The following is a 12,365-nucleotide window of genomic DNA, read 5'->3' as shown; positions in this document are numbered from 1 at the left end:
CGGGCACGTGCACCTTCCGCCGACCACTGGCGACAACATCGATGTACTGTGGAGACCTCACGCCCCACGTGTTGAGCAATTCGGCGGTACGTCCACCCGGCCTCCCGCATGCCCACTATACGCCCTCGCTCAAAGTCCGTCAACTGCACATACGGTTCACGTCTACGCTGTCGCGGCATGCTACCAGTGTTAAAGATTGTGATGGAGCTCCGTATGCCACGGCAAACTGGCTGACACTGACGGCGGCGGTGCACAAATGCTGCGCAGCTAGCGCCATTCGGCGGCCAACACCGCGGTTCCTGGTGTGTCCGCTGTGCCGTGCGTGTGATCATTGCTTGTACAGCCCTCTCGCAGTGTCCGGAGCAAGTATGGTGGGTCTGACACACCGGTGTCAATGTGTTCTTTTTTCCATTTCCAGGAGTATATATATATATATATATATATATATATATATATATATATATATACACACACAAAAGTTTATATTGCACAGTAAATAAAAAAGTGTAAGTCATGTTTTTTTTTCTCCCTGTAAAATCACTTGTCTGCTAATGTAGTCAATATGTCTAGATAGTGAAACGCTCTCTTCAAATTGTCTTCATAGTAATACTTCAGAAAAAGAAAGGAAAGTCCAATTTCGCCTGACAATATACAACTAATATTTGTGGGCCCCGCCGACTGTGGCAAGATGAACATTACAGTGTCATTTCTTACACATCCTGATGCAGTTTGCTGTGAGCATGTACATGGATTTTCGAAAACATTGTTTCAGTCCAAATATCAGCTATTACGGAATATATATTCCGGCATTGATAGTATAACATATAAGACATGTTGTTCTTTTACCAGAAAGTACAGGTGAAACTGTGTTTGTATGCAATAATGCTGCTGTGGAAAACCCGGAATAGACACCAAAATGCTGGCCGTGGTGGTCTTGCGGTTCTAGGCGCGCAGTCCGGAACCGCGCGACTGCTACGGTCGCCGGGTCGAATCCTGCCTCGGGCATGGATGTGTGTGATGTCCTTAGGTTAGTTAGGTTTAAGTAGTTCTAAGTTCTAGGGGACTGATGACCATAGCTGTTAAGTCCCATTGTGCTCAGAGCCCTTTTTTAGACACCAAAATATTTCTATTTTGATTGCCACATGTCAGAAAACTTTCTAGCTAACGTCCAAGATTTGCATGAGCTGGAGATGGCATGATGTACGGTAAGGATGGAAATAGCATGAGCTCTTCCCTACTACCTAATGTAGCTATACAACAATATGGACGTCAAGATGAGACTCACCTTATCACCGATGCCAGCAGATGTTACTTCCACTGCTGTTTCATCCTTGAGTCTTCCCTTGATGTTATCTGCAGGCAAACAAAGATGAAATAGTTTTGCTAGCTTGAAAACGACTTAGGAAGCTCCACTGTGGTGCCGTGATGTAACCACATACCAACAATGTTTACAAAAAATGTCACTTATAATAACTAATCTAAATGGAAACTATGGAATGTAGTGAACACAGGCTACATTGTGTCGTAGTCTGGACTCTTCCACTCGTATAAGTCTTACGGTCTGCTTATGTGGTGGCATTCTTTGGACGTAATTAACATTTTCAAAAATACAAAAAATGTTTAATATGTACTTCTGGTTACATTTCTCCTTCATTATCGAGACTTGTGACAATCAGCCTTGAATCATTCCTGAGATCTAGGTTTCATACTTAGACCTTCTGACTTGGAACAAACGGACCTACACTCCTCTTCAAAATAATGGACTGCATAATGAATATCTTGAGACATTAGTCCATTTACGAACTCGTATCAAATGCACTAAGCCGAAAATAGTAGATTCGTTTTACTTGTTTTCCCGAGTGTGTTGTTCAGCTGCCAAAATGTTGAAGAGATAACAAACTTTCAACCTTTCTCTTTAAAATGTGATAAATATGACCCAGAAATGCCTATTTTTATCAGAGTTATAGAGGTGTGAAATTACGTCGACTGAATCCCGACATCGGTTTTAAATACGTTTTCATGACAACGTACAGTCCCACAAGCAGCGAGGAGTGTTGACCTTTAGAAACCAGTACACAAGTACACCTGACCATCGTCTGATTTCTTATTGTTGACTAATTAGAAGAAGAGAGAAAAGATCGAGGCCCGCGCTTACAGAAAAAAAGACTATGGTATACTACATCAGTACATTCTCGAGAAAATGTGGGCGCTTGCATGTAGTTCTCGAGAACGGAAGAGTGCATAAATATTCACGAAAGAATATTTTTTTAAAAAAAGGATGCCAAATTATTGAATATATTTGTTGCAACTGATTCAGTTAAAAACTCTCGAAGTGATTTTCTTACCAGTGACAAGCATTTTTCGTTAAACAATCATCAGCAACATACACTATTTGATAAAAAGTATTTGGACCCCTATTAGTGGACTTTAATATAGGATGTCTCCACCATTCACTTTCATAATGACTTCCACTCTGGTGGGGACACTTCCAATGAGGTGTCTGAATGTCTGTGGTGGAATGACAGCTCATTCTTCTCAAGAGCCGAAACCAAAGAAGGTAATGTTATTGGAAGCTGGGGTCTGAAGCGAGGTCGACGCTCCAACTCATCCCAAACGCGTTCCATTGAGTGCAGGTTGGAACTCCAGGCAGGCCAGTCGATTCCAGGAATATTATTGTCCACAAACAACTGCCTCACACTGCTGCTTCATGACAAGGTGCACTGTGGTGCTGACCAAACTATAATCGTCTCTGAACTGTTACTCCACTATATGCAGTGCACAGTGTTGTAAAAAGTGATCAGATCCTTCCACATTTAGTATTTTCTGAAGCATAATAAGGGAGTCACACCTTAACCACACACCCCCATATCATAACACCATCTCCTCCATTCTTCACTGCTGTCATTAAACATGATGGCAGGGTACATTCTCTAGGCATTTGACAAAACCGAACCATTTGACTGGATTGCTACAGGGTATAGGATGATTCATCAATCCAAATCACTCGTTTCCAGTAATCCATTGTCCAGTGGTCGCTTAGCACTGACTAGAGAAATGTATGGTTTATGAGAAGGTACTCGATCACCGTACCCCATTCTTAGAACGCCCTAAGCACAGTCTTTGTGCTAGCTAGACTGCTGGTAGCACTTTGAAGCTTACAAATGATTTCTTCCGGTAATTTCATGCAGTATTTTACAAACACCCTCTGCAGTGTTCAGTGGGTCCTGTCCAATCTGTTTTTAATTGCGATCGTTCCATCACTTCACAATCACGTCGCCAATGTCGACTTGGGCAGCTTTAGAAGGGATGAAACGTCCCTGACAGTTTTATTACTCAGATGACATCCAATCATTAGTCCACATTCGAAGTCACTGAGCTCACCTTACCCACGTAGTCTGCTGTTACTGCTTCGCTACTGACAACACAATGGTTTCGTCCTCCAATTATGGTGAGGGGCCCCCCTCTCGCCTTACCTAGTGGTCAATTCCACATTACATACGGACGTCCAGATACTTCTGATCAGACAAGGTATTCATGACGTGTAGGCTTTCACGGCCGGCATCTCCATTAATTAAAACTTCCGAGTTAAGAGGCCGTGGTGGAACAGTACAAATTCTTTCTCCTGATGCTTCGTTGTCAACTGCGGGCTACTCATTTCGGAAGTTGTTTCCCACAGTTGCCAACGAAACATCAGGAGCAAAAATTTCTACTGTTTGACCCCGCCCTCTTAGCCCAGAAGTTTTAATTAATGAGACTGGAAATGAATTATATGCAAAATTATATTATATACTATGGATCATAAACCCCACAGAATTGTGGGGCTGTTGGACTTTTCTAACAGAACGATAATAAAGGAACCGAGATGACAGGCAGGACAGCCGGCCAATCTCTAACACCTGCGAAATCCAGTTCAGCATGCCGACCCCGGGAAGACACGGGACAAGGCCAGGAAAAAGAAGAAGTGAAGATAATAAAGGACCCATTATTGAAAGCATAGATATGATTTGTTATAATAATGTCCTCGCTGGATATTAGGCGACTTATAAAATCCACTTACCAATCCGCTTGGCCACTTCCGAAGCGTTGAGCCCGAGCTTATTGGGCTCCACTTTGAATGTCACTTCATTCAGATCCACTCTGCAACACAGAATACACAACACACTGTTGTTGGTCTATACTCTAGAGTTATGTTTAGAACGACATACTGCACTATACTATGACTTCTGATCTCCAACATCCCCAACCCTAAAACCCTAAAGATCTAATTCACTCTTATTCAACGATTTCCACAGGAACAAAAGTCAAAATAATGAACCAATTAGAATACATTATTAAATGACCTTTCCCATTCGTTATTGAAGCCGTTGCTAAAAAAGGAGTACATTATTCAGCAACGAAAGTCTTTGATCATTTGCCCAACAATATAAAGTGTCTGGCAGATAGATCAAGTTTTAAATCTACGAGGGCAGTTCAATAAGTAATGCAACACATTTTTTTTCTCGGCCAATTTTGGTTGAAAAAACCGGAAATTTCTTGTGGAATATTTTCAAACATTCCCGCTTCGTCTCGTATAGTTTCATTGACTTCCGACAGGTGGCAGCGCTGTACGGAGCTGTTAAAATGGCGTCTGTAACGGATGTGCGTTGCAAACAACGGGCAGTGATCGAGTTTCTTTTGGCGGAAAACCAGGGCATCTCAGATATTCATAGGCGCTTGCAGAATGTCTACGGTGATCTGGCAGTGGACAAAAGCACGGTGAGTCGTTGGGCAAAGCGTGTGTCATCATCGCCGCAAGGTCAAGCAAGACTGACTGATCTCCCGCGTGCGGGCCGGCCGTGCACAGCTGTGACTCCTGCAATGGCGGAGCGTGCGAACACACTCGTTCGAGATGATCGACGGATCAACATCAAACAACTCAGTGCTCAACTTGACATCTCTGTTGGTAGTGCTGTCACAATTGTTCACCAGTTGGGATATTCAAAGGTTTGTTCCCGCTGGGTCCCTCGTTGTCTAACCGAATACCATAAAGAGCAAAGGAGAACCATCTGTGCGGAATTGCTTGCTCGTCATGTGGCTGAGGGTGACAATTTCTTGTCAAAGATTGTTACAGGCGATGAAACATGGGTTCATCACTTCGAACTTGAAACAAAACGGCAATCAATGGAGTGGCGCCACACCCACTCCCCTACCAAGAAAAAGTTTAAAGCCATACCCTCAGCCGGTAAAGTCATGGTTACAGTCTTCTGGGACGCTGAAGGGGTTATTCTGTTCGATGTCCTTCCCCATGGTCAAACGATCAACTCTGAAGTGTATTGTGCTACTCATCAGAAATTGAAGAAACGACTTCAGCGTGTTTGTAGGCACAAAAATCTGAACGAACTTCTCCTTCTTCATGACAACGCAAGACCTCACACAAGTCTTCGCACCCGAGAGGAGCTCACAAAACTTCAGTGGACTGTTCTTCCTCATGCACCCTACAGCCCCGATCTCGCACCGTCGGATTTTCATATGTTTGGCCCAATGAAGGACGCAATCCGTGGGAGGCACTACGCGGATGATGAAGAAGTTATTGATGCAGTACGACGTTGGCTCCGACATCGACCAGTGGAATGGTACCGTGCAGGCATACAGGCCCTCATTTCAAGGTGGCGTAAGGCCGTAGCATTGAATGGAGATTACGTTGAAAAATAGTGTTGTGTAGCTAAAAGATTGGGGAATAACCTGGTGTATTTCAATGCTGAATAAAACAACCCCTGTTTCAGAAAAAAAATGTGTTGCGTTACTTATTGAACTGCCCTCGTAGATTACAATCATTTCTTTTGGACAACTCCTTCTACTCCATGGACGAGTTTCTGTTTCATAAATGGCAAAAAAAACCAAAAAAAGTACCTCTAAATGTAGTTGCACGTGTAGAACTAAAAATTTCAGTAACACTAATATTAGCACTATTCATGTGTGTATATAAATCCTGTAATCTGACTTGTTCCACATCATATCGATAAAATAATCGGGAAAACGATCACGGAATATGACAAACTAAAATTAAAACTGATCATTTGCCCAAGAATATAAAGCGTCTGGCAGGTAGCAGATCAAGTTTTAAAGCTAGCTTAGAATCATTTCTTCAGGACAACTCCTTCTACTCCATGGACGAGTTTCTGTTTCAGAAATGGCAAAAATAAATAAATAAATAATAAAAAAAAATTGTACCTCTAAATGTAGTTGCATGTGTAGAACTAAAATTTCAGTAACATTAATACTAGCACTATTCTCATATATATATATATATATATATATATATATATATATATATATATATATATATATATATATATATATATATATATATATATATATCTGTAATCTGACTTGTTCCACATCATATCGATAAAATAACCGGGAAAATGATCTACGGAACGTGACATAACTAAAACTAAAAACTATACAAAACGTCAAAAAAAAAGCCCTCACCGCTACAGTTTTTGAGATAGGTACGAAAGAATAACACTCTTCATCTGCTCTGAAATATTTAATTGATTTTGGGAGAGGAAACAAAAATGATTTTCCATGAATAAAATATGGTTCTACAGTCAGGTGACAAAAGTCATCTGATAGCGACATGCAAGTGTACAAATGGCTACAGTATCGTGTACACAAGGTGTAAAAGGGCAATGCATTGACGGATCTATCACTTGTACTTAAGTGATTCATGAGAAAAGGTTTCTGACGTGATTATGGCCGCAAGACGGGAATTAACAGGCTTCTAACGCGGGTTGGTAGTTGGAGCTAGACGCATGGGACATTTCATTTTGGAAATCGTCAGGGAATTCAATATTCCCATATCCATAGTGTCAAGGTGTGCCGAGAGTACCGAATTTCAACTTTACATTTACATTTCTCCATGGACAATGCAGTGCCGGACGGCCTTCACTTAACGATCTTGAACAGTGGCGTTTGCGTGGAGTTGCCAGTGCTAACAGACAAGAAACACTGCGTGGAATAAATGCGGAAATCAATGTGCGACGTAACGACGAATGCATCCGTTAGGACAGTGCGACGAAATCTGGCGTTAATGGAGTGTGGCAGTAGACGACCAACGCGAGTGCCTCTGCTAACTACTTAAACCTAACTAACCTAAGGACATCACACACATCCATGCCCGAGGCAGGACTCGAATGTGCGACCGTAGCAGCACCGCGGTTCCGGACGAAAGCCGTGGCCTGGTCTGAATTTTCCGATTTCACTTGGTAAGACCGAGTGTGGCGCAGACCCTGCGAAGCCACTGATCCAAATTGCCAAAAAGGCACTGTGCAATCTGGTGGTGGCTCCGTAGTAGTGTGGGCTGACGTTACGTGGAATGGACTGAGTTCTCCTGTCCAACTGAACTGATCACTGACTGCAAATGGCTATGTTTGGCGGCCATTTGCAGCCAGTCACGGACTTCATGTTTCCAAACAACGATGGAATTTTTATGGATGACAATGCGCCATGTCACCTGGCCACAGTTGTTCGTGATTGGTTTGAAGAACATTCTGGATAATTCGAGCGAATGATTTGGCCATCCAGATCGCCCGACGTGAATCCCATCGAATAGTATGGGACATAATCAAGAGGTCAATTCCTGCACGAAATACTGTACCTGCAACACTTTCGCAATTATGAACGGCTGCAGAGGCGGCATGGCCCAGTATTTCTGCAAGGGACTTGCAACGACTTGTTGAGCTCATGCCACGTCAAGTTGCTGCACTACGCCGGGCTAAGGATCTGACACGATATTAGGAAGTACGCCAAGACTTTTGTCACTTCAGCGTATATACTGGTAATTGTTGCCTGTACGTCAAAAAGTCTGTAACTGAATTCTGGTGAGAACAGCAGACCTATAGAGGATCCTACAGGACTTAAATTTTAACTAACGATAACAGATTTCTTCACTGGAGATGGTTTTCATCTGACTCAGAACATTGGGGAAACACGCGTAATTATCCTGCTGATCTTCATAAAATTTGTCAGCAAGGGGATATGTCCGACTCTCTATTTAAATTAGGCTATTATAACGCTACCCTCGCGGCGCGGATGCTGCCCAATGCCTCACAGCTCTCTCGCCGGCAGGCGCAGCTGGTATACGTTGCCCGCCAGACGGCGGTATAACGACATTTCGCCGCATGCGCGAACCACTGCGGTGACCCTGCTCGCCAGCATTTGGCCGATCCAGAACTGTCGCACACGGTGACGCCCCAGGCGTCAACTGTTTGCCAGTCCCTGCCCACTGGTGGACAGTGAGCTGGAACACCATTTAAACAATTTCTTTATACATTCTTAACATCAGCTTGTGAGCCGGCCGCTGTGGACGAGCGGTTCTAGGCGCTACAGTCCAGAACCGCGCTGCTGCTACGGTCGCAGGCACGAATCCTGCCTAGGGCATGGATGTGTGTGATACCCTTAGGTTTAAGTAGTTCTAAGTCTAGGGGGCTGATGACCTCAGATGTTAAGTCCCATAGTGCTTAGAGCCATTTGTACCATTTTTATTGAGGAAGCATTCTCACTGCCCACGCTGCAAACATTACAAGTACACTGAGGTGTCAAAAGTGGTGAGGTACCTCCTAATATCGTCTCGGACCTCCATTTGCTCGGCGTATAATTCAACTCGACATGGCATGGACTCAACATGTCTTAGCAACTCCCCTGCAGAAATATGGAGCCATGCTGCCTCTACAGACGTCCATAACTGCGAAACAGTTGCCGCCGCAGGATTTTGTGCACGAACTTATCTCTCGATTATGTCATATAAATGTTAGATGGTATTCATATCGAGCGATCTGGGTGGCCTAATCATTGCCCAATGACATAGTGCATTGTCATCCCTAAAAATACACCATTGTTTGGGAACATGAAACGTACGAATGGCTGCAAATGGTCTCCAAGTAGCCGAACATAACCATTTCAGTCAATGATCGGTTCAATTGGACCAGAGGATCCAGTCCATTCCATATAAACAGAGCTCACGTCATTTTGGAACCATTTCCAGCTTGCACAGTGCCTTGTTGGCAACTTGGGTCAATGTCTTCGTGCGGTCTGCGCCATGGTTGAATCAAAGCATCAGCTCTTGTCAACTGAAATCGGGACTCATCTGACTAGCGCACGGTTTTCCAGTCGTCTAGGCTCAAATCGATATGGTCGCGAGCCCAGGAGACGCGCTGCAGGCGATGTTGTGCTGTTAGCAAAGGCACTCTCGTCGGTCATCTGTTGCCATGTCCATTAACGCCAAGTTTCGCACCACTGTCCTAACGGATATGTTCGTCGTACGTCCCACATTGATTTCCAGGGTTATTTCACGCAGTGGTGCTTGTCTGTTAGCACAGACAACTACGAAAACGCTGCTGCTCTCGGTCGTTAAGTGAAGACCGTCGGCTACTGAGTTTTCCGTGATGAGAGGTAATGCCTGATCTCGAAAGGTGTAAAGCTTTGTGTCGTGAAGTCATCAAAGGTAAACGAGTGGGCCTTTGGCTCCGGAAGCCCATATCAATAATATTTCTTTGAATGGTTCGCACACTGACGCCTGTTGATGGTCCAGCACTCAAATCTGCAACAATCTGCGGAAGAGTTGCACTTCTCTTCAGTCGTCGTTAGGCCCGTTCTTGCAGGATCTTTTACCGCCAGTAGCGATGTCGGAGATTTGATGTTTTACCGGCTTCCTGTATCACGGTACACTCGTGGAATGGTCATACGGGAAAATCCCCATTTCATCGCGACCTCTGAGATGTTGTGTCCGTTTTTCCTGCACCGACTATAACACCATGTTCAAACTCACTTAAATCTTGATAACCTGCCATTGTAGCAGCAGTAACAGATCTAACAACTGCGCCAGACACTTGTTGTCTTATACACACGTTGCCGACCGCAGTGTCGTATTCTGCCTGTTTACATATCTCTGTATTTGAATACACATGCCTATACCAGTTTCTTTGTCACTTCAGTATAGGTAGTAATAGCGCTTTAATGGAGTGTGATTCTTGTGACTTTCAGCCAAAACCTGCTGGAGATTATAGTGACAACATGAATGATGAAGTGTTCAGAAAAGGTCCAGTATGTGCTGCTGAAAACAGAACCCCCTATATTGTTACTGTGGACAACGATTTGCATCTACCGTCACGGTTGAATTCAGGCTACGAAAACCACGAAGAAAGTAAGACATAAAATGACTGTGGAAATGAGAGCCAACGTCGACCAGATTGCAATTTAGCTCCGATTACTTGAACAGGTTAAAGCTTACGTTGTAGACTGCTACACTGTTCATGAAACGGCTAAGGCTGCGAGTGATGTCGGTACGTTACAGCCGTACAACTGGAACGTAACCCCTATACAGTTTATTGCGACTCAGACAAAAGGATGTATCTCTGTAAACAGTAAGACATTCGAGCTACCGGACGTGCTGAGATTACACACGAAGCACTCTCGGACTTCACTGCCGAACGTTACGGAGATGCAGAACGGCACGTCGTAAAAGAAGAAGAGACAACACGGCATCAGTTCAGAAGATGGCAGTTACTGTGTGAACTGCGTTAGTCAAATTCTGATACTGAAAAAATTCAAAGATTGCCAGACGGCAGTGGTTTCATTTCAGTATTTGATTATACGGCGTAATCTATACAGTACGCTTTTACACTGATCTAACATGGACGATCTGAATCATGCAATACTGGCGTGCACTAAGTACAAGGATTCACAAACAGTACTGTAAAGGACATTGGATGCAAAGGGTTTACCACTACAAAGAACTGTTACCACTTGATTCTAAAGATTCGATACAAATACGCACAATTTGATAGCAGAATACTTAAAAGAAGATGATGTACAGAATGAAATTTTCACTTTGCAGGGGAGTGTGCGCCGATATGGAACTTCCTGGCAGACTAAAACTGTATGCTGGATCGAGACTCGCACTCGGAATCTCTGCCATTGGCGCGCAAGTGTTCTACCGCTGAGCTACCCAAGCGCGACTCACGACCGTCCTCACAAGTTTACTTCCGCCAGTATCTCGTCTCCTACCTTCCAAACTTCACAGAAGCTATCCAGCGAAACTTGCAGAACCATCACTTCTGGAAGAAAGACTACTGCGGAGAGATGGCTTGTATTGTATGTTAACCGGGAGCCTAGAAACGACGGAGAGGCTCCGTCCCCGCCGCAGCCGCAGTGGTCCACAACCCCACGACGACTACCGCAGTCCACTTCACCCTTCCGCCGCCCCACACCGAACCCAGGGTTATTGTGCGGTTCGGCCCCAGGTGGACTCCCCAGAGTAATGGTGGTGTACGCGTACGTGGAGAACTTGTTTGCACGGCAATCGCCGACATAGTATAACTGGGGCGGAATAAGGGGAACCAGCCCGCATTCGCCGTGGCAGATGGAAAACCACCTACAAACCATTCACAGACTGGCCGGCTCACCAGACCTCGACACAAGTACGCCGGGCGGATTCGTGCTCTCCTTCCCGCCCGGAAAGCCGTGCGTTAGACCGCACTGCCAACCGGGCGGCTAGAGATGGCTTAACCACAGCCTGAGAGATGTGCCCAGAATGAAATTTTCACTCTGCACCTCGAACTCGGACGGGAATCGGCGAAATGCTGCGTATAATGAGGATAATGGGCAAGGGACACTACATTAGTAGTGAGTGGATAAGTTGAGATGTGCCAGGTTAGTTCATGCAGCTGCGATGACCACTGTGTCTGGATGGCTTAGTGGTCAGAACATCCGCCTAGCGAGCAGGAGACCCAGTTCGGCACAGATTTGCAACTTTTCCCATTGATTTCAATCAGTGCCTGCTCGCAGCCAATGTCCGTAATTCCTCTGCGTCTTAATTCATACTGGCTAATGGATCAAAATGGTGTCTGTTCTTTCAGACATATCTGAAATAACAGACACCATATATGTCAAGTATTAGTATTAACGTAGGCCTACGCATAAAATATCTCGGTATGTGCCGCGTAGGTGGTCTATTAGCGGACATAATAACGGTAATGGAGAGGGTTCTTTGTAAATGGATACCGCACAGCAAGAGAGGTGCACTTCGATAAATAAAGCCTAAGCGCAAACAGATATATAACTTGGAAGGTACAGCTAGCGAAACTGTAAATGAGCGTATTAATAGGTTATGTCAGTACAACCAATAATTCAACAAATATGGACGTCCAAAATAAATACGTCCTCAATAGGGTACCGAAGAAGAAATAGATGCATAAACAAAGGATCAGCGAAAGCAAAATCAGATCGATCACACACGACCAGGAAATATCCTAAAGTAAAATAAGGTTAAAAATTTATCATAGCAGACAATCCTGCTTACTGCGAGACTGGCAATGTACACTGAA

The 12,365-nt window shown here is 44.3% G+C and overlaps 1 protein-coding gene across 3 annotated transcripts in view; it reads right to left on the bottom strand.

Moving 5' to 3' along the window:
• LOC124789971 (receptor-type tyrosine-protein phosphatase N2) overlaps positions 1–12,365 on the bottom strand; it is a 444,282-nt gene that overhangs the window by 66,874 nt on the left and 365,043 nt on the right. For all 3 annotated transcript variants that reach the window (XM_047257507.1, XM_047257508.1, XM_047257509.1), the window contains 2 exons: positions 4,058–4,137; positions 1,286–1,353 (listed from right to left, as the gene is read on the bottom strand). In XM_047257507.1, coding sequence (XP_047113463.1) covers positions 1,286–1,353; positions 4,058–4,137 — 148 coding nt within the window. The remainder of the gene's footprint in view (positions 1–1,285; positions 1,354–4,057; positions 4,138–12,365) is intronic.

This window comes from Schistocerca piceifrons, chromosome 3 (genome assembly GCF_021461385.2).
Source record: "Schistocerca piceifrons isolate TAMUIC-IGC-003096 chromosome 3, iqSchPice1.1, whole genome shotgun sequence".
NCBI classification, from domain to species: Eukaryota; Metazoa; Arthropoda; class Insecta; order Orthoptera; family Acrididae; genus Schistocerca; species Schistocerca piceifrons.
This window is presented reverse-complemented; position numbering and strand designations above follow the sequence as displayed.